Source organism: Gobio gobio (genome assembly GCF_949357685.1).
Source record: "Gobio gobio genome assembly, chromosome: 22".
In the NCBI taxonomy this organism is placed as follows: Eukaryota; Metazoa; Chordata; class Actinopteri; order Cypriniformes; family Gobionidae; genus Gobio; species Gobio gobio.
In genome coordinates, this window is record NC_137118.1 from 43,535,855 (window position 1) to 43,559,737 (window position 23,883).

The 23,883-nt window shown below is 37.4% G+C and overlaps 2 protein-coding genes across 2 annotated transcripts in view; both read left to right on the plus strand.

The window, feature by feature from the left end:
• The window catches only part of pnx (posterior neuron-specific homeobox), a gene marked incomplete at both ends in the record, with an annotated part of 2,790 nt that extends 1,124 nt beyond the window's left edge, over positions 1 to 1,666 (plus strand). The window contains one exon of the mRNA XM_079804037.1: positions 1,227 to 1,666. Coding sequence (XP_079660163.1) covers positions 1,227 to 1,666 — 440 coding nt within the window. The remainder of the gene's footprint in view (positions 1 to 1,226) is intronic.
• Positions 1,667 to 4,052: 2,386 nt separating this feature from the next.
• Positions 4,053 to 23,873, plus strand: aebp1a (AE binding protein 1a). Its single transcript, XM_079805080.1, has 20 exons — positions 4,053 to 4,589; positions 6,266 to 6,523; positions 6,607 to 6,666; positions 8,185 to 8,235; positions 8,312 to 8,395; positions 8,638 to 8,700; positions 8,805 to 8,864; positions 9,380 to 9,457; positions 9,821 to 9,930; positions 14,170 to 14,309; positions 14,394 to 14,478; positions 14,939 to 15,083; positions 16,802 to 16,881; positions 17,047 to 17,170; positions 17,421 to 17,617; positions 17,718 to 17,891; positions 19,775 to 20,159; positions 21,561 to 21,700; positions 21,807 to 21,906; positions 23,106 to 23,873. Exons 1-20 carry the CDS (start codon positions 4,310 to 4,312, stop codon positions 23,606 to 23,608), a joined length of 3,117 nt encoding a protein of 1,038 aa, XP_079661206.1. The 5' UTR covers positions 4,053 to 4,309; the 3' UTR covers positions 23,609 to 23,873.
• The last annotated feature ends 10 nt before the right edge of the window (positions 23,874 to 23,883 follow it).

The following is a 23,883-nucleotide window of genomic DNA, read 5'->3' on the forward strand; positions in this document are numbered from 1 at the left end:
ACTTCTTACTGCAAAATTAAGAGATTAATGTTTAGACTTTTGCATATTATAACCTGGAACCTGGATGAGGGAAATAATTACAGTTAGATCCAAAAGATAGTTTTAGCAACATAGCGCAGGTGCTACGGAACATTGTTAGCTTACTAGCTGTGTAAGACTGTGTGCTACACTAATATATTACTTCACAGGCATTACTGGCTTGTACTTTTAAATCCATTATATTATAAATTTATAGTTTATTGATGTTCTGTGGTTTTACACTGCTGTAATTAAAGACTTCATAATATTGTGCGGTGAGCTTAAAGGGTCACTACTATGAAAATCACAGCTTCAGTGTGACGTCAATAAGAAAAAGTATAATTTCAATAAAAGCTGTTCATATTAAAATGTGAATGAACTTAATACATGACCTAGATTGTTTATTTAGAAAAATTGTCCTTTTAAATTTAATTTAATAATATTTATTAATTAAAATAAAGCTTGTCTGTACTCCATAAACAGACTTTAAATATTAACTCATGGTTGTCACTTCAAGTTATACAATTATTCTTTAAAAATGTTGTTTAAAATAAACAAGAATTTCCCCAAAAAAACATGTGAGCTTAAATGGCAACAGGGGTGTAAAGGGAACAAACATGTCCCCATTAAGCACAGCCAGACTTTGCATTTAATGATGTATATCATATAATTTAATCTTTTGTCATTTAAAATAAAATGATATATTATTGTGTGAGAGATAATTATTTTGATTTTACATAACTTCTTGTACTCAAACCAATACCCTGTGCACTAAAATGTCTCAATGTAGATTTTGGTGAGCTTAATAGGTACGTTTACCCTACTTACTATAGGGTTAGGGTAGGATTAGTGTTTGGGGTTGTACTTTATTTTACAGTACATGCACTTTCAATGTACTTAGAAAGTACTGATAATATAAGGTAACTACAGGGGTTAAGGTTAGGTTTAGGGGTAGGTTCAGGACTAGTTATAACCCAATTATTGTAGTTACTACAATAAGTAGCCTATATAGTATGTACACGCAAACAGGACTGTAAAATAAAGTGCTACCGGGTTTGGTTTAAGGTTAGTTGCATGTAATTATGCACAATTTACTTTAGTACATGTAACATATGTAACAAGGACACTAAAATAAAGTGTTACCCAATTTAGATTAAATCATTCACACACTGATTATAATGTTCTAATGGCTGCTTCTCATATTTCAGTTAATCCTGTAAATAAAGACAACGTCAACACAACTTCATCTCAGGACACAACAGCTTCGGACATCCCCAGCATTTCTGGCACGAAGGGAAAGTCGAAGCGCATCCGCACCGCGTTCACACTGGATCAGCTGCGCCTCCTGGAGCGAAGCTTCCAGAACAGCCATTATCTGTCCGTGTTTGAGCGCCACTGCATCGCCACAGCCCTCCGTCTGTCCGAAACACAGGTCAAGATCTGGTTTCAGAACCGCCGCACCAAATGGAAGAAGGAACAAGAAGGTCAAGAAGGAGAGGAGCAGATCCATTGCGCACCTCCTGCCTTTGCGCAGAACTCTTTTCTGCACACACTACATGGACATCACGCAAATCCGGTGCATTATTACCCCCCACAAACACCTTACCTGAACCCATCTTACCATCACCAGACCCTCATGATGTTTTGATCTACTTTTATAGCTTAGTTTATTTTAGTGTCTAGTTCTTTATAGTGAAACCTCAGTAACTTTTTAAAATTCTAAATATCCAAATAGAATCGCAAGAAGTGCTCAAAAGAACCACTGAAGAAAGTTTGTTTTTAAGCGAATGAACATACAGTATATTTAACGTGATATTTAATTTTTTTAATCATTGTCATAATATTTATGTCTTTGACGATTATATTTATACCTCATTTTAAATGTAAGTAATTGTAATATTACAATAAAGTTATATTTTTGCACTTTCGACTGTCTTGTTTTGCCATTTCAGAGAGTTATAAACCTCTAAATTTATTGTAAGGTCAATTGAAACACAATATATTTTGTTATTAATTAAATGCTTATGAAGCATGGCGTTATTTTTGACTGACTAGCTATATGAAATCTATGGTTTTCACTGTGAACACCAGAATATGATCTGAAATAAGTTAATTTGCGCACGCCAACAGTGTGATGGAAACTGAAAGTCACAAATGAGTGAATTAAAACCAGCAGCAGATTCATTTACAGATGGAGGGCAGAAAGAGGCGACAGACAGGAAATCAGATGATAAGAGCAGAACTGACTCATACAGTCTCCTGGCTCATGATGGAAGAAGATGATGAATATGAGAAAAGCGTTTTAAATGACTCCAAATGAGTCCACATCTGTCTGTAATCCAGCACATGGATTTGATTAACGTCAGATGTCCGTTGGCACCATCAATAAATAGTTGCTTTTTCATGGTTGCGAGAGAACCGTGTAGGAGATTCTTTTATTTTCCACATTCTGATTCAGTTTGCTTTGTGCAAGTCTAACCAGGAATGGAGTCATAAATGTCTTGGTTTCAATAAAATATATATATTAGCCCTACAAGGCACAGCTAAGAGCAAACATGTTTGACAACCATGAGGTTAAGAGAAGAAATATGAAGAAACAACCACTGATTCAGTGTGTTTTTCCAAAATTATGAAGGCAGATCCGTGCCATTTCTGCAAGCTACACTCTCTTCAAAGACGTTTTAGACATATGACTTGATACCGAACGGCTTTAGTTCTCCGGTTTCATCTTGTTTGGTCAATAAAACATGCTTGTAATAAAAGCAAGGTCTGCCTTTGTACCTCCATAGGCCTATATTCATTAAAGTACACACACTGAATGGTTCTTCAGCGGTTCTTCAGTGATTCTTTGGGGTGGTTGAGGTGCTATATAGCACTGCTACCATATAAAGAACCTGTTAAGCCCAGTGTGGTTCTTCAGCGGTTCTTTGGGGTGGTTGAGGTGCTATATAGTGCTGCTACCTGTTAAACCCACACTCTCAAAAAAAGAGTACAAAATTGTACCTTTTAAGGTACAAGTGTCCGTCACTGGGGTGGTACCCTTAAGGGTATATTTTTGTACCTCTAAGTCAGGGGTAGGCAAGTTTGGTCCTAGAGAGCTGATGTCCTGCAGAGTTTAGCTCCAACCTAGCCACCACAGTATAAAACTCATGGCTCCCAGCATGCATTTCAGCATTAAGTACATACACCATTGTTGAGATTCTTATGCTGATTCTTGATATCTGTGTGTGTCTAAACTTTTTTCTCCCTAGAATGTGTTTAATAATCATGCCTGATCTGTGGCAAGAAAGTATTGTTGGTGAATATTATTTATTGATATTTTTAGTCAGTGATGAGTTTAATCAATCATTTTTATTCATGATAATTTTTGTTAATGGCTTCTTTTGATTTGAACAGATTTGCGTTTTGTTAACACTGTAACAAAAACCACAACCTTGCATAAAAAACTAAGAGTCAAACTGCCCAACTAAAGAAAACACTCATCACCACAATGGTGATATTTTCAATAAAATCAACATCTAAACCTCTGTTAATTCTCAATAAGAGCTTCTATAGATGTCTTTCAGGTTTGGAGTCAAACTCTGGACAGCGACTCACTAGGACCGAACTTGCCTGCCAATGGTTTAATTGTACCCTAAGGACCAATTGTGTACCTTTAAAGGCACAGTTATACGTTTTGTTCTTCAAGGAACAAAATTGTACCTCCACTGTACCTTTTTTTCTGAGAGTGCACAGTGTGGTTCTTCAGAAAAAGAAAATCTTCTCCAGGTCAAAATGACCTGAATAAAGGGTTAAATCTTACTTTATCTCAAACTTTTGAATGGTAGTGTATTACAGTTTCCTCAAAAATAATAAGCAGCAAAGATCTTACTTCCCCCCAAATCTTTGAACACAACTGTACACTCTCTCTCTCTCTCTCTCTCTCTCTCTCTCTCTCTCTCTCTCTCTCTCTCTCTCTCTCTCTCTCTCTCTCTCTCTCTCAGTCTCCTCCTCTTTTTCTCTGTGGGTTTTGTCCTGCTCCTCACTCCCTCGGAGGGGGATGTCAGCGGAATTCCATTCCACTGGAAGAGGGAAAAACAGCCTCAATCCCTGTTACATCTGACTTCCACAACAGCTTCACTGATACCATCTCCTGCAGATTCTAAGAATATCCAAACATTTGGATGAACTACTTGTCATAGACAACCTGACGGGTCCCAGCCGACCAGTTTTTTGCTTTTCCAACTGTTGCACACTTACCATTTAAAGAGAGACCATCTCTAAACTGTAGTATTGGTGAAGAAGATCCCAGATGACCATGAAGGCACCGAAGGTTTCTCTGTATGCAACCTTATTCGCCCTGTGCTGGATTTTGGCATTTGTTATCAATGAAGAGTTGGTTAATGCTGCCAAGTCCAAACAGAGAACCAGAAGCGTCCAATTGAGGCAAAACAGCGGCATTATTTCAAGAACAGAAGATCTACAAGATGTATTTTCAGAAGACACTCATTTGATGGACGAGCCTGGAGCAGAAGAAATGGCTGAAAAAGAAAAACCAAAGGGTAAAAAGACACCTGAAGAGTTATTAGCTGGTAAGTTGCTTACTCAACTTAGTAGACTTTATGTAATGAGGTTTTTAGCTGGTTGCATCCCAGAGTTTCATGTAGGATAGGAAGGCTGTGCTTTGTCATAATGACAGATATCTGGCTTAAGCAAAAGCTTGGCTCCTTTGAGGTTATGCAACATTTTTAGCGAAATCATGACTGGTCAGTCCACTGACACACTTTCTGCTGATGTTTTTTCTTCCTGTTGTCTTTCATCTGGAAAAAAAACACACGAAGGAGGCATGTGGGAATGAAATTACAGTTGTGGGCTAGGAAGGAGTTGAATGAGAATCACAGATGGTTTTGAATATGAAAACAAACGTTCTGTGGGCTTCTCTCTCCTTCTCCGTTTTGCTCACGTCAAAGTCCTGTGAGGTTTGGGAAACACAGACAGGAAGAGAGACAGAGCCGACATTTGGTTTGAATTGAAACCCTCACAGATATTGGATCTGTTTGAGACGGCCGTGTGTGTGACAGCTCTCCTTCAGTCTCCGCGGCCTGATCAACAGAAGGAAGTTACACAGCATCTGGAGGGAGAATTTTATTGCTCTTTTGTAGCTTGGAAGATCTCAATTACCTTGTATTGAAGTATCAATGTTGTCTCAGATGTTTCTCCTCAAACTTCCGGGGACAAAAACAGACTAAAATGAGTCAATAGTTGATATCCAGTAAACATATAAAGCTGTTAAACGAAAGTGGAGCATTTGATGAGAAATGTTTGAGTTCATATTGAGATCTCAGTTTGAGACATTGCTCTTCTGAAACTCTAAAGGAAAGTTGCAAATAAAACAAGATCATTGGAGTATGTTTCACAAGAAATACAAGACGTTCTACTTCAAAATGTAATGTTTAATTCAATGTGTTACTTGTTGTTTCTTTGTAATTATTTGTGGAGTTCACAAGCAATTTCTACACCATTCTTCTTGAAAGCAAAAGCAGCAAAAGTCTCCATTTCCACTGTTTATTTGCATTTAATCTCATTGCTGTCAAGGAGAAACAAGATATCGAAGAGACCTCTTTGGTAACTCAACTGACGTTAAGTCTTTAAACATAAGCTTGTGTAATAATTCATATCTGATTAAATGTTTTGCGAGAGAGAGGGATGACTTCCAGTCCAAGCAGTGATTTATTTGTGTTTCCACGGTCTGGATTTAATCTGATAGTATTTCAAGTGTTGCTTCCACTATCAGAGTGGTTTCAGTAGTTTATGACAGCCGTAAAACTTTATAAAAGCTTCTCTTTGATTTGTTAAATGTGGACAACTATGAGTTTGACACAAAGCAGCCGTCTAACTAGGCAACTTGTCAGTGTGACATCTTCATGTGTGAATAAAACGGGTGCCCGTACAAAAGAAAAGCAAAAAAGGGACCAATTGTATATTTTATTTATCTCAAGGAACATTAGGATAATTTTTTTCCATTGGGTTTATGAAAGAAGCATCATAATGCATATATGCAAGTGTTCTTTTGCATCAAAAAAGAAACTTGGACCTCAGAGTTTTCCTTACAGCTTTCATCCTCTGCCATACTTCATTAGATTAATTGGGATGTCCTTATGTATTTTTGGACATAAAATAAACATAAAGGGAAAGAAAAATACATCAGTATCATTTTTAAAAAACCCTTGTACGTTGAAAGTACATCATTCTCTCATTTATTGTCTAGCCAAGGCAAAGAAGGCGGCTGAGAAGGAAGCCAAAGCCAAGAAACCGAAGCCCACCAAAAAACCCAAACCTCCAAAACCAACAAAGAAACCCAAACCCCCAAAGCCCACCAAGAAGCCAAAGCCTCCAAAACCCACCAAAAAGCCAAAAGCATCGAAGCCCACCACAACGCCAACAAATAGAGAAACTAAACCAACCAGGAAGTCAACCATGGAGGAAGAGGAGGAGAAACTGCTCTTGGAGCTGGGATGGGACACGTGTACGTTTATATACAATCTTCTGGCACATTATTATTTTAAAGTGAATCGTAATGTGGTCTTTAAATGCAGTTTCTGTGCTCAGTATTTCCAACAGTACCACCAAAGGAGGCAGAGATCGAGAAACCCATTGGCCCAGATAATGGTATGGCAACATATACAATACATAGACACACTGTAAAACATGTCAAAGGTGAAGTGTTTCAGTACTTTCTCCGATGCCAAGTCAGTAAGACGTTTGAGCTCCTTTTAGTCTTCAGACCTCAGTTTTGTGGAAATCTTTGGGGCTTTCTGGAAACACAGATTCTGAGTGGGCCTAATTATAAGTTCCTGAGGAGTGTAAACACTGTGGTAAAAACAAAATCCCACAGACTTATATTGAAGAACGAACCTGAGACCAGAACATCAGAGACTTGGAGTAGAAACCACTAAGAAATCCTTGTGTGGAAATGACACACACTCAATTTTTAAAGGGGTCATGAACTGGCTTTTTAAAAAACTTTATACTATGGTCTGAAGTCAACTTATGACGTTCGCGTGGTTTTTACATTCAGAAACATCATAATAAATCAGTAATAGGCTATTTTCTGCCTTGGTTTTGAGGCTCTCTGAAGAAACGCTCGGTTTTGATGGGCGTGTCGCACTGAAGACTTGGAAGTAAACGCCCACGGCTAGGATTGGATAAGATTTGCATGTTTAATGAGCTTCAGCTCTTCTCAGAACATGTGGGAATTGTTTTGAAAGCGTCTGGGGAAACGCTCACAGTACTCGCAAAATATCTTTATCAAACAAACACAATGATTTATATCTCATCCACCCGCGATTGATTGGAATGTTATTTTTGTATTACTTGGCCAGCCCGATCATCAGTGAATATAACCGCGAACTGTACACACACACGGCTTTGCGAGCCCTGGTCCATAACGTTACAAGTCCGAGTCTGATCACGAATGAACCAATAACACCTCAGATAAAGGATTCTCCCGCCTGTGACAGTGTGCTAATGTATGTTAAGTTAGACACGTACACATAATCAATACGATCTGTAACAATACAATACTATCACATATAAAAAACATGTTTTACTCACATAAGTGTGTTGCACCGTTCCTGTCGGAACCAGAAGGCACAGCGTTGTTTTAATCTCAATATGTCTGCAAATCCAGTCTCAACCTCTATCTTGTTTACAATCGATTCTGCGGTGAAATGAAGCGAACAAACACGCGTAAGCTGGAACCGGCATATTTATTGCTTGGTAGCGCAACCCGTTTAGCTCCACGAGTCGGTGGGCGGGACTTGAGGCGGTGCTTCTGCATCCTATGACGTCAGTGGTCGACATATTCTGAGATCGAGCATTTTCTGGGCCTGGTGTCAATAAAAGCTTTTCTCTGACTAACAAGGAAGTTTTAAGCTCCGAAACTTACAGGATATTCTAATATCACGATTAACTTTTATATATCAAAGGCTCAAAGGAAAGTAGATTTCTCAATTCATGACCCCTTTAAGAATGAGTTTCATGTCAAAATGACCCGAGGGGAGGATTCTATTTTATCAGTTTGCAAACATTATGTGACACTTTACAAAAAATATTTGCTCATAACCTTAACTGTTAGCTTGGTAGTTAAAATATTTCTCTTTTTTTGTCTCTCGTTTTTTCTTACAGTAGATGTCCACAGCAAGAAAGAGCACGAACCGGATTACTGGGACGCCCGATGTATGTTTGAAGCAATGTGCATTAGCATCAAATTCTAAAAATACTACTACTAATAAACTCTTTTATTACTTGATAGATGACGTTCCAGAGCCCGACCTCATCCCTAAAGTCAAGGAGCCACCCAGGACTGATGACCCAAGTATATACTTACCAATCCCAGGTAACAAAACTTGAAAAGTCTGGAAAAGCTGATACTTGTTGTAAGGAAAAAACAAAAAACAAAAAAACATCTACATGATCAAAATAACTTTGCAAATGAATAGCAACACTCACAACACCATGTCAAGTGTTGCACAAGCAAAAACCACACAATATATGCAAACAGCATGAGCAAGAAATGCTATGCATATGTAATGAATACTATGTTACTCACATCTGTCAAATTCATATTTTTTCCTGTAGAGGAAACCACTACTACCCCTCAAACAATCGCCCCTTGGTATGAGGAATATGATTATGCTGACTGTACGTTTGCACTATTTCAATCTTTCTCAAATTGTCTATATCAAAGAGCTTGAATCTTTCATAATGTTTTGAATGTGTACAATATTTTTTATCGTAATTTGCAGTGGCGGCAAAGAAGCTGGAAGAAGAGCTGGAAAAAGCAAGAAAGGCCAAAGAGGAGAAGGGTCTGTAAATCAGTTTAATGTTTGTTCAAATGAAAGATAATGTGCTTTTATTGCATGCGTAGGTTGACCAGAATTTGGGTGGTCTGCGTAAAATGAGATGCAGATGAAAAATGCCTGTGTGATTTATTCATTAGGAAAGAATTTAGCTGTTTTGTTTGCATTTTTGTGCCTTTTTTAAATTTTACTATGACATAAAATAAATAATTTCAACAGTGCATGCTTATTGTTATGAAAATGTCAACAGGCTGCAGTTTCTTTAAAAAAGTAATATTTTTTGGGCTGAAACGTGCAAGCTTTGGGAGATTCACCCAATTGCATGATAATTATAAGCAGGATATATTCATAAAAAGATGGACAATTATGAAACAAACAAGTGCAAGTTTTAGCACATTTCTCTCTCTGAGCTGTGCTGTCATTTATTGAAAAGATCAATTATGAAATAAGGCTAAAAACAACAAAAATGTGCCCTCAACTATTTTAAGTCTCTGAGTATAACGCTCCATTCCCTTACACAGCGGAAAAACTACGGAAGATGTGGGAAGAGGAGGAGGAGGAGAAGAGAAAGCAGACGGCTCAACATGCCGAGCCAAAGAGTGAGTATTTCTGGAAAACAGCCACAAATCACATTATAATCAGAGCAAAAACACACGGTCTCTTATGGAAGTGGGTGTTTGTAAATGCAAACGCTGAGCAGAAAGCAGTAAATGTCAGAGCCGACATGTTCTTCCCCCACTGTGATTTTGGTTTCCAGCTGGAGTTTCTGGCTTTTTGGACTCCAGAACTGCTGTTGGCTCCAGCTTCAGCCTTTTCTTCAGCACAAATGGTTTTCCTCTGTAAAAGAAAGAAAGAAAGATAGTCAGTGTCTTAAATACAGCTGCTCAGAGAAAGCTGTCAGTGCTCTTATCACAGGATTTAAGAGCCTTTAAGTAAGAATGATACAGTTTCCTGTCTTTCAGAGTGTCCTCCTCTTGGCATGGAGTCCCATCGGGTGGAGGACGATCAGATACTGGCATCTTCTATGTCTCATCATGGATTCTCAGCCCTGAGAGGACGTCTGAACATGCAGGTACATACACAGTCAAACCATATTACAGTTTCATATAATATTGTGAGGAGGAGGATAAAAGTTGTGCCACAAAAATATGAGCTATTTATTCCCGTGCTTATTCACAGCAAACTTACTTAGTACAAAATATCTTTGTATCAAATGAAAAAAAAGCTTTCGCCTAAAACAAGAAAAGATATCTGCCTATGGGGTCAGAAAAATAATATTAATTCAAATCCACTGGCAGATATTTTTTAATAGTTATATTTTAAGCAAAAATCACATCATTTTTCAGAAAACAAGACTTAAAGGGATAGTTCACCCAAAAATGAAAATTAGCCCATGATTTACTCACCCTCAAGTCATCCTAGGTGTATATGACATTCTTCTTTCAGACGGATAAAATCGGAGTTATATTACAAAAGTCCAGGCTAATCCAAGCATTAGAATTGGATTAATAGTTGCTCTGTTTTTGAAGTGCATCTGTCCGTCAAATAACTGCTCCACATGGCTCCGGGGTGTTAATAAAGGCCTTCTGAAGCGAATCGATGCATTTGTGTAAGAAAAATATCCATATTCAAAACTTTACCAAGTAAATCATGGGCTAATTTTCATTTTTGGGTGAACTATCCCTTTAATCATGTAATATTTCTTCTCACGTATATGTGTCTTGAAGAATGTTTAGATATTTGCACTGAAAAACAAGACAAAAACGTATGTAAAATAAAAATATATATATATATTTCGCAGTGTCCAAATCAAATTCATGCAAAAACTAGCCAATGTTCTGCACAAAAAGTAAAATTTACAAAATAGATATTTAAGCTGTTTAAAGTGCCCCTTATTATGCTCAACAGTTTCAATTTCTAAAAATATACATTGCACTTCACCACAATGTTCAATGATTCTCAAACGACTTGATGGATGAATAAGTCCCTCTAAACCCCTCCTTTCCAAGAGCTACTCTGCTCTGATTGGTCAGATGGCCCAGTCTGTTGTGATTGGTCTACTCTGCTCTGATTGGTCAGATGGCCCAGTCTGTTGTGATTAGTCTACTCTGCTCTGATTGGTCAGACGGCCCAGTCTGTTGTGATTAGTCTACTCTGCTCTGATTGGTCAGACGGCCCAGTCTGTTGTGATTAGTCTACTCTGCTCTGATTGGTCAGATGGCCCAGTCTGTTGTGATTGGTCTACTCTGCTCTGATTGGTCAGACGGCCCAGTCTGTTGTGATTGGTCTACTCTGCTCTGATTGGTCAGACGGCTCAGTCTGTTGTGATTGGTCTACTCTGCTCTGATTGGTCAGACGGCTCAGTCTGTTGTGATTAGTCTACTCTGCTCTGATTGGTCAGATGGCCCAGTCTGTTGTGATTTTCAACTCTGTCCGGAGGCTTTCTAAAGCTCAGGGATTGTACACACTGTAAAGACACGATGACGTCGATTTTACACCAATCCCAGCGCGAGTCCGAATCGATGATGAAACATTGGAAGAACTAGTTATTCATCCCGAACCTTGAGCAGGAAGTTTCTCAGTCATGCTACTTAGTTTAAGGTTTATTATGAGATGTTTCAACTGTAATTCCTCGCCATCAGCATTAACGAGTGTGCATTCATCAACAAACCTGTGTGTTTGTGTGTGTGTGTGTGTGTGTGTGTGTGTGTGTGTGTGTGTGTGTGTTTCTAGTTTACTGTGGTGCACATATGTTAGCCGAGCACTAATGTGAATGACTGATGTAACATTAAAGTTTGCGAAACAAATCTTGCTCCATCCTTTATCTTTACTCAAAGTAGAAAGAACGACAGACAATCTGCATTAACAGACACAGTTTTAGGTAATACAGCAGCCCACTGCTGATTTACTGTGGTATTTCAGTAAGACAGTAATAATGTGAGTTAGCCAGAGACCTACACAATATGAAACACAAACATAATGCTATCCAGTATCCGCTGCACTTTTTGGGTGAGTTTTCCCTGGTGTCTGCGCGTTCAATAACTGGACGCGCAATATGCTAATGTTTCGTCTTGACGTCACAACAAAACGGCTTGCAATTCGTTTTAAAAACGATTTGTTTAATTGACTCAATTCTCAACTCAAGAACTGTTACACACTACATGAAATTACATTTTCAAAAATCCATAATAGGGTCACTTTAATAAAACTAACTAAATTATGTGAGCTGTAAAAAATATATATTAAAAAAATATATAATAGCTTGCTGGTCTTTTTAAAGCTGGTCAGCTTAAAACAGTGGAAACTAGCTCGATGAACCACTAAGACATGCAAACCACTTTAAGCTGGATAATTCAAGAATTGAATCAAATTCAAACAGAAAACTGATTATTTCATAAACTATAACAAAGATTTTATATATAGAATGTCGGTGCGCTCATATTACAATGAATGGGAGAAAGTGCAATGCGCAATATGATGGAATAAGTCCCGCCTTCTAAATAAAAGAACCAATCACCAATTAAAGGGATAGTTCACCGAAAAACAAATTTTTATGTTTATCTGCTTACCCCCAGGGCATTCAAGATGTAGGTGTCTTTGTTTCTTCAGTAGAACACAAATGAAGATTTTAACTCCAACCGTTGCTGTGTGATAGTCGTATAATGCATGTCAATGGGGATATTTTAGAGTATGAGAGCAATGAGAGTAAAAACACATTGACAAACGAATCCTTATTAACCCTGCGGCTCGTGGCGACACATTGATGTCTTTAGACACGAAACGATCGGTTTCTGCGAGAAACTCAACAGTATTTATGTTATTTTTTTACCTCTTATCAGATGAATGTCATCTAGTATTCCCAGCGCCATAACTTCCGGCGAATAAGGTCAAAATACTGCCGTGATCAAAGATATATATATGTAGATACCTCATTCGACCGATCCGCGCAGGTACTAATGAGGAATCTATGTATATATATCTATGATCGCGCCGCTATTTTGCATGTATTTTGACCTTATTCGCCGGAAGTGATGGCGCGGGGACGGCTGTTGCTGAGCCATAGAAAAAATTAAATAAATTATTAAATATGGATAGTTTTCTTACACAAACGCATCGATTCGCTTCAAAGGGCCTTTATTAACACCCCGGAGCCGCTTGGAGCACGTCATTTGACGGACAGATGCAGTTTTTATGGACTTCAAAAACCAAGCAGCTATTACTGCTATTATAAAGCTTGGATTAGCCAGAACATTTTTAATATAACTCTGATTTTATTCGTCTGAAAGAAGAATGTCATAAACACCTCGGATGACTTGAGGGTGAGTAAATCATGGGCTAATTTTCATTTTTGGGTGAACTATCCCTTTAAGGTCCTGCTGAGACGCGCACTTATGACTGTACATGTGCGTTGGTTGGTCCAGGAAAAATTGAAAAATTCAGGGTTTTTTTCACGATTTAAGTGCTTAGAATCAAAATTTATGAGACCGTTGTCAGATTTCATTGGTGATTTCAAATATGAAATTTAATGGAAAGCTTGGTGAGCAGCTTTGAAGAATGTGATGTTTCCCCATTCAAAGAGATTCAAAGAAAGCTGCACTTGCATGACAAAGTGAAATGACTCGCCTATAACTATAGTTTCTGTGAGAGCAGTTAAAGGAGTCATGCACTGCATTGTTTTATCGTTTTATAATGTTTCCTGGGGTTCACTTATAATGTTAGAATGATTTTTACATCAAAAATGGTCATAGTTTAGAAATAAAAGGCATTTTTCCTACCCCGATTTTAGCCTCTGATTTGAACGCTGTTTATTGTTTTGAAGGGGTGTATCTCCTGTTATTATCATAATTATATTTATCTATGGCATTATATTTAGATCGTGGCACGAAAGGTCACAGTGATGAGCATTGTAGCCGATCACAGACATGTTGAGCACACATAGAATGCAGCGATCTAATGTTATTTTTAGTCCAGTGATCCAGTATCGCTCTTCTCTCCTCGTCTAACACCAAAGTTGAGATGATGAAGTAGGCGTTGATTTTCTTCTGCAGAGCCGGTCTTGCACAATGAGTCGTTCTCTATACAGTTAAAAGCTGTTTTTTGACTAACAAGGAAGTTTTAGTTCTGAAATGTATAATGGATATATTTAGTTCTGAAACTTATAACAGGATATTCTTATAGTATCACAACCTCTTACATGTCAAAAATTGATTTCTCAGTTCATGGCGATCATGCTAGTAAAGAAAGTACAAGGTCAAATATCTGTATGAATGCATAAAAAGTTCAGATTTTAAAGTGAGCACCTGTTTTCCAGAATTCAGCTGATGAGGAGGACGTTTATGGCGGAGCGTGGTGTGCTGATACGGAGGAGAAGGAGCACTGGTTTCAGGTGAACGCCCGTCGAGAGGTGGAGTTCACAGGGGTCATTACGCAGGGCAGGAACTCAGAGTCACAGTAAGAGAGGAATCAAAACATTCAGACTCTTTCTAATGACAAGTGTTGCAGAAAGACAAGGAGATGCTTCCTTCTCTCTTCCAGTAATGACTTTGTGTCGTCGTATTTCGTGGCCTTCAGTAACGACAGCCGTGAATGGACGGTGCTTCATGATGGTTACGCCGAGTGGGTCAGTTCGCATATTTTCAACACTTTATGTTAAAACAGCATAAAAGTATATTATAGGACTGTCAAAAGATTAATCGCAATTAATCGCATCCAAAATAAAAGTTTGTGTTTACATAATATATGTGTGTGTACTCTGTTAATTATTATTTATATATAAATACACACACATTCATGTATATATTTAAGAAATATTTGCATGTATATACTGTATATACATTTATATAATCTATAATATATATAAATATAAATGTTTTATATATATAAAAAAAAAAAAAAACTTAAATATATACATGCTTGTGTGTGTATTTATATATAAATAATAATTAACAGAGTACACACACATATATTATGTAAACACAAACTTTTATTTTGGATGCGATTAATTGCGATTCATCTTTTGACAGCCCTATATTATATTCAAACATAGGCCAAAACATGTTTTTTTCTTCTTCATCCTACAGCTCTTTTATGGGAATGTGGATAAAGACACTCCAGTAATGGCGGAGTTCTCTTATCCTGTGGTGGCGCGTTACATCCGTATTCTTCCGCAGAGCTGGAATGGCAGCCTGTGCATGAGGCTAGAGGTGCTGGGATGCCCGTTACCCAGTAAGCACTGCTGCTCTCACCTGAGCCTGATTCATTCATTTCAAGAGGTGCTCACTGAAGAGCCAAATGACGTCCGGCTCCACCTCTGTGGATCTAATGGGTGGAGGGTTATGGGTGGTGTGCTCATTATGCCCAGATTACATCTAGAGAGCGGAAGCTGGGCAATAACCACCATAGATATCCATAATAAAGGCTAGATGTCTCGTGTGCTCTGCTGGCCAATGGAGGTCGACGTCCGCACCTGGCGGCCATCTTGTCACAGGCAGCTTGCTCACCCGTGACATTGTTTTCATGGGTGCTTGCACTTTTTAAATAACCATAACTTGCTCAATTTTCTACCGATTTTCAAACTGTTTGGTTTGTTCAAGCATCCATAATTATAGCCCCGTTAATAACGTTTGTAAGAAACCAAATCATTTGTAAATCCGTCAAGATTTCAGTGAGATAAGAGTATTTGTGTTCGTGCAGATCATCAGGTACCACAGGCACAGAGCCCTGCCTGTGACAAGATGTCCGCCGGTGATGACGTTAGAGACTCCGCCGTAAGACATCTAGCCTTTATTATGGATATCTATGATAACCACCATAGACATTGAGGGGACAAGACACCCCCCCTCCCCATAATTAAAAATGGCTAAATTGTCCCCCCCAATATCTGAAATTCTTGCATTACGCAACGCTCTGTATGTTGTTAGGATGAGAAAAAAAAGGTTTTAAAAGATATTTTTAGTCTGTTCTGCCTCTAAGTAGACGGGGTTTACTGTTCACAGAAGCAGAGCGAGAATTCCAGTTGAAAGAGTGATTTTATTGAAAATCTGCATTTACGTGATTCATGTATTTCCGAGTGTGATGAGAGAAGAAAATATTTTCAGACATATTAGTCATACAAATGTGCCAAATAGTTCAAAATTATTATTTCCCAACTAGATTTAGATGTATTACCGCCCCTCCCCCCACCATGTTCAACAAATGGTTATGGCCTTGATATATGATATTAATCCACAAAAAATATCTTCTTATAAGATAAAAGGCATAATAATAATGTCAAAATTATGAGATAAAACGTCAAAATGAATAATTATGAGATAAAACGTCTAAATTATGACTACAAAGACTACTAATTTCGGCGTGTCATAATTTAGATTTTTAATCTCATATTTATTACTTGATTTCTCATAAATTTCACTTTTTTCCCACAACTACTTGTCATCTCATAATGCATTAATATTGACTAAACATCGTTTTTATTTACTCTGATTATTATGAATTTATTTTTATGCCTTTATCTTATAATTATGACTTTTTATCTCCTAATGACTTTTTAAGCTCACTTTGTATTGCGATCATTTTATGTCATAATATTTTTTGTTTCCTAATCACAACGTTTAAATGTCATAATTATGATTTACGAAAACTTTTTTTTCTCTTATGTGGTAGAAATGGGCTTCCATATCTAAATCATATTTTCAATTTAAGAAAGAAAATCTTATTTTTCAATTAAAACATTTTTCATTTTACTATATTTATTAATCAAATTGTGTCATGTAAGTCTAAAATTATGATTTTTTTTCTTACATGTCAGAAATTGGCTTTATATGACAGAAACGATCATATATAAATCATTCCATATCTAAATGTGATTTCAAATCTAATTTTTCAAACAAAAACGTTATTTTTGTCATGTTCTTCAAGAAGCTCAAACGAGTCTCTTTTACCAGCTAGCTATCCAACTGAGAATGACGTTCCACCGACGGATGATCTCGATTACAGGCATCACAACTACAAAGAGATGAGACAGGTGAGACGTTTACAGCCACACAGGTATTCTCAAGGTCACTGCTGAGGTTCAGATGCGCGTCGCAACACGTCCAGTGTGAAGTTTGGGCTCTCTTTTGTAGTCTTGTGGAAGAGCTGCTGTCCTGCAAGTGTTTTCATGTATGTGTGTGTGTGTGTGTATGAACAGATGATGAAGGTCATAAATGAAGAATGTCCCAACATCACCAGAATATACAACATCGGAAAAAGCTCTCAAGGGCTGAAGATGTACGCCATGGAGATCTCAGATAACCCTGGAGAACATGAGAAAGGTACTTTCCAAGAGGGTTTCCTGTTATAGATGTAATATAATGTGATTACTTCATTTTTCAAATCCTAAAACATGTGTTTATTTTAAGGTTGAAATGGAAAAAAGTTCCCATATTTTCAATGTGGTCTCACCTCACTATGTATATATTTTATTGGTCAATTGCATTAAATTGGCCATTGACAAATTGGCTTAAATTGTCCAATCATGAATTTGCTCCCATTTAAAACCACGTTAAACCATGTTTTTCTAAGGTGAACCAGAATTCCGGTACACAGCAGGGCTTCATGGGAATGAAGTGCTGGGCAGGGAACTTGTGCTGCTCTTGATGCAGTTCCTGTGTAAAGAATACAATGACGACAATCCGCGAGTGCGCCGCCTTGTGGAAGGAGTGCGCATGCATCTAGTGCCATCACTGAACCCTGATGCCTATGAGCTGGCATTTGAAATGGTGCGGCACACTTTAAACAAATAATCTCTGTTCTCGGCCCATGCCATTTCTGTTTCTCATGTGACTCAGTGTTTTCTTGGGCGGATGCTTGTTTTTCTAGGGCTCTGAAATGGGAAACTGGGCTTTGGGCCACTGGACCGAGGAAGGATACGATATTTTCCAGAATTTCCCAGACCTGAACAGTGTCCTGTGGGGTGCGGAGGACAGGGGATGGGTGCCACGGATCGTTCCCAATCACCATATTCCCATCCCTGAGAATTTTCTCAATGGTTCTGTGAGTGAAACTAAAGAAAGAGCCCTGCCTAGACACAAAGCTGCCTTCAAGTTTGGAAATAATATAATGATTAAAAAAATCTAAATCAATAAATATATAGATGGGTAGACAGATAAATGGATTGGGAAATCTATTGAAGTTTGTTTCCGCCACAAAAGAAAACATTTTAAAAGATAATTCTCTGAATTGCAAGATGTAAACTTGCAATTGCGAGAAAAAAAAAGAGAATTGTGAGATAAAAAGTTGCAATTATCCTTTTTTTAATTCAGTGGTGAAAACAAGCTTCCATAGCAATCTTTTTAATTTTTAAAAAAAATCCTTACAAATACTACAAAATATTTTTACATTTGAATAATTCATTGTGATGTTTTCAAATAAATTGAGATGGGAGGGAAAATTTGATTTCAGTGCCTTTGCATAGTTGCAAAACTTTTGCTCACAAACTTTTGCGTTCCCCAGAAAAAAAAATATTTCACTGCTTTTGCTAGAGAATGCAATTTTTTTGCGAGTGAATACAAAAGCATGCATTGAAATATCATTTGTTTACCCATTATTACGATCCGTCTAGGTTAAATAAATAAATACAAATATGATTCCCCCGCCCAGTCGTCAGACCAAAAAAGAAAATTAAACCAATAAATCCAAAATTCAAGAAAAACGATAAAAGTTTTATTAAGATAAAGAAAGTTGACATAAATATAAGTAAGTTCAATTTGTATTTCCAGAGTAACATAAACCAGTGGGTGTATAATCTTCAGGAAGACCCAAGGCCCAAAATAACAAACAGAAGCAGGTAATAAATAAAATAAAAATTCTAACTAACGTCCCTCGAAGTATCAAAATCAAAATCCAATAAATTACCCAAACTACACTAAAAAAAGAGCAAACAGAATTTCAAAAGTAAAGGGCAGGTCAATCCTCCAAAACACTGTCACTGAAAAGAGGGAAGAAAAAAAAAACATAGGCCTATTTAAAGGAACTCGCCGAATTTTTGGGACTTTATCTTATTGACCGTATCCCCCAGAGTTAGATAAGTCCATACATACCATTCTCATCTCCGTGCCATAACTCTGTCTGACGCACCCACCGCTAGCCTAGCTTAGCACAAAGACTGGAGGTAAATGGCTCCAGCTAGCCTACTGCTCAATAAGTGACAAAATAACACCAACATTTTTCTATTTACATGTTGTGATGTGTAATTACATCGTGTACTAAGAACGACGGAAAATGAAAAGTTGTGATTTTCTATACAGATATGGTTAGGAACTATACTCTCATTCCTGCATAATGATCAAGGAACTTTGTGCCGTACCATGAGTGCAGCGGCGCAATGATATTACACAGCTCCTGAAAATAGTCCCCAGCGCTCCCTGTGTTGTCACGTTGGTTATGTTGACGGAAGTTAGCCTATTTTCAGGCGCTGCGTAACAAAGTTCCTTGATCATTACGCAGGAACGAGATTATAGTTCCTAGCCATATCAGCCTAGAAAATCACAACTTTTCATTTTCCGTTGGTTTTAGTACACGCTGTAACTATACAAATCACAACATGTAAATAGGAAAATGTTGGTGTTATTTTGTCACTTATTGAGCAGTAGGCTAGCTGTAGCCATTTACCTCCAGTCTTTGTGCTAAGCTAGGCTAGCGGTGGGTGCGTCAGACAGAGTTATGGCACGGAGATGAGAATGGTATGTATGGACTTATCTAACTCTGGGGGATATCCGTGAATAAGCTAAAGTCACAAAAAGTCGGTGTGTTCCTTTACAGTAATTAGTAAGGGATTATTTAATGTAATTAATTTTTTTGTTGTAATTGAAGGCAGAATAGTACTGTCAGTAATTTACCTTCCAGAGTTTAATTTACAAAACAAACCTGCACTTTAGGTCGCTGTTGAAACAAAGGCAATCATCAGCTGGATGGAGAGGACGCCGTTTGTTCTGGGCGCTAATCTTCAGGGCGGAGAGAAGATCGTCACGTACCCCTTCGACATGCAGCGTCCACCCCGGGACACAGGCGTGGACGTCAGTCGAGGTCAGCCAGGGTTTGAGTACCACCACATGAACGAAGAAACATGGGCCAGGATTCAGCGACAGAACGAGGGTGCTCTTCGCGAGACGGCGGACGAAAACCTGTTCCGGTGGCTCGCCATGACGTACGCACACAGTCACCTCACCATGACGGAGAACCACCGCGGCTCCTGTCATACCGATGACATCACGGGCGGCCAGGGCATCATCAACCGGGCCAGCTGGAAGCCGGTTGTGGGAAGTATGTGATGATAAAACAAATTCTAATTATTGTTTAAAGCCTAGATTTAAAGGGATAGTTCACCCAAAAAAATGTATTCTGTCATTAATTACTCACGTTTTTAACCCTCTGGTGCTCTTCGTTTAGGGGATGCATTGGTTGTCTTCCCGGTCATAAGTGACCAGACACCTAAAAATTTAACTTCCTCCACCCCAGTAAAACCAATGCAATTTATTTTTCTTCAATAATATGTTTTCTTTTTAATTTTGTATTTTGAGACGATTTGGTGTATTTTTTTGTTTTTTTGTTGTTGCAATAATTATGGTCTATTTTTGCCATTGAAAATTATACAAAATTATTATTATTTTTTTTGTAATTATTGCAGTATTTCAGGTTAAAATAGAGACTAGGCCTTCAAAATAAATTTTTTTGAAGGCAGATTAGCGCCCTCTTTTGGAATTATTTAAGAAATCACGCAACCATGGAGAGGCTTGAGTATTCCCTAGTTCTGTTTTGAACACATTTAATGATTTTTTTTTATGGATTTGAATATATATTAAACAAATCTCAAAGACTAATTATTATAAAGTTTTAGATATTTTTTTTTTTTAGAAATATAGATTTTTTTTAGTGAATTTGTGTTTTTGCTGATTTCCCATTCACTTCCTATGGTGTCATTTTTGACCGAAGAGCACAAGTTTTTTTTTACTACCACTTAGCATTCTCGAATCATGCCCTCAATTTTTTTGTGTTTACATACCTTCATATCATTCTGATGAAGCTGTGATTTAAAAAAATTCCAAATGTGGTTCATAGGTTCAGTTTTTCATAGGTGTGTGTATAAGTGTGCGTGTGTGTGAGTGGATGTGTCAATATCACACTCTTGATGTTTTAGAGTGTCACCCTTTTACTGCTGTGTACTTTTTTTCAGCGTCGTGGCCGATTTGTAGATTGTACACAAATATTCTGAGAATTTTTGTGTTTTTATCGATTTCCCATTCATTTCCTATACGGTCATTTATTACTGAAGACAATGAACGCTACTTTTTTTTAATGACCAATTAGCATGCTCGAATCATGACCCCAAATTTTTTGTGCCTTTACATACCTAATGCTAGAAAAGTCACCAAGTTTCATATCATTCCGATGAAGCAGTGATTTTTAACATTTCAAAACAGAAAATTTTCCGGTCAGAAATGACCGAAGAGCACCAGAGGGTTAATTACATAAATTACAAACGTCAGCACGTTTGAGCTTCAGCAAGAACCAATGAGGTTCATTCTCTGAATATTCAAATCATCCGTTAAAACAAGACATTGTGTTAATGTAATACCTCTATAGGTCTGCATAAATATTTGCTGCATTGACAGATGCAGTAGAGTAAACCTTCTCTTACTTTTACACTTTTCTGTGTTGCTTTAGGCATGAACGATTTCAGCTACCTGCACACCAACTGCTTTGAGATTTCCATCTTTCTTGGGTGCGATAAGTTTCCGCATGAAAGCGAATTGGCGTCAGAGTGGGAAAACAACCGGGAGTCTCTGCTGGCTTTCATTGAACAGGTTATATAACACATACAGTTCAGATCTCTGTGTGACATTGGCTGGACAATGCTCATTGAATAACAGCAACAAAGTCTCAAAAAAACGTTTTCCATGTGACCCGCAGGTGCACAGAGGCATTAAAGGAATTGTGCGAGATGTCGATGGGAATCTTCTAGCAAATGCCACAGTGTCAGTGGAGGGAATCAAACATGACGTCAAAACAGGTAACAGACATTCTGTCATCCTAATAGGTCTAAAAGAAATGACATAAAAAGTCAAAATTATGAGATAGGAAGTTTTTATATGTCATCATTTCAACTTTTTGTCATAATTTTGACTTTTTCCATCTCATAATTGACTTTTTAAATCATTATTTCAACTTTGTCATAACTTCGACTTTTTCTATCTCATAATTGTGACTTTTTAAATCAGAATTTCAAATTGTCATAATTTTGACTTTTTCATCTCATAATTTTCCATCTCATAATTATGACTTTTTAAGTCAGAATTTCAACTTTGTCAGAATTTCGACTTTTCCATCTCATAATTGTGACTTTTTAAGTCAGAATTTCAACTTTGTCATAATTTCGACTTTTTCCATCTCATAATTTAACCTTTTAAATCAGAATTTCACATTTTTGGCATAATTTAGACTTTTTCATCTCATAATTGTGACTTAATAAGTCAGAATTTCAACTTTGTCATAATTTAACCTTTTAAATCAGAATTTTACATTTTTGGCATAATTTAGATTTTTTTTCATCTCATAATTGCAGAGTTTTTAAATCAGAATTTCACATTTTTGTCATAATTTTGACTTTTTCATCTTATAATTATGACTTTTTAAGTCAGAATTTTGACTTTTTGTCATAATTTCGTTTTTTTCCCATCTCATAATTCTGACTTTTTAAATCAGAATTTCAACTTTGTCATAATTTAGACTTTTCCATCTCATAATTTAACCTTTTAAATCAGAATTTCAAATTTTTGGCATAATTTTGACTTTTTCATCTCATAATTGTGACTTTTTAAGTCAGAATATCAACTTTGGCATAATTTCGACTTTTTCCATCTCATAATTATGACTTTTTAAATCAGAATTTTACATTTTTGTCATAATTTTGACTTTTTCATCTCATAATTGTGACTTTTTAAGTCAGAATTTCACGCGTGTCATAATTTTGACTTTTTCCGTCTCATAATTGTGACTTTTTAAATCAGAATTTCAAATTTTTGTCATAATATTTGTCTTTTTCATCTCTTAATTACGACTTTTTAAGTCAGAATTTCAACTTTTCTTAGAAATTATGAAATAGAAAGTCATCATTTTCGATTTCAATAAGACGACTCCCAGATGCCAAGTGTTCTAATAATTTTGGCCACCACTGTATGTTATATAAATCTACACTTCTTTTTCTTAAAGCTACTACTGGCGATTACTGGCGTCTCCTCAACCCAGGCGAGTATCGCGTCACTGCAAGAGCGGATGGTTATTCTTCTCAGACTCGTCTTTGCATTGTGGGCTATGATGCCAATGCGACACCCTGTAGCTTCACTCTGACCAAATCCAACTGGGCTCGTATCCGACAAATCATGGCCCAGAGTGGGAAGAGGCCAAGACTGGTTACCAACACCCCCATAAACACAAACAACCAGGTCAGCGTCGAGAGCCCAGGGGTCGCTGCGGCCCCCCAGAGTGAACGTCTGCGTCGCCTACGACTGATGCGCATGCGTAAGCTGCGAATGGAGAGGATGAAAGGCAGCACGACAACCGCGACAACCGCAACAACCACAACGACGACTACACCTCCACCCACCACAACAGAAATGTTTACTACAGAGGCCTCTTGGTTTGACTCGTGGTTTGAACTGGACAATGCAACCACTCAAGACTACAACTTTGAGTACAGAATAGATGAAGATTAGAGAAGGATTGAATGGAAATGTGTGGAATATTGCCCTCTTTAAGCTATAAGCATTCCGGCTCATAAATTACACGCTCTCTGTGGAACAGAGTATAAAAGACAGAAATATCATTATTATTTAATTCAAGAGGTCTTATGGGAATAGTCACAAGAATGAGGTATTACTATAAAAATGGGCTAACATTTCTAGGCTGTTCTCAAATGACATGCTTGTGTACACGAATATTATAATGTGCACATTTTTTCTAATAAAAAGTCTCAATATAATTTTGTTGT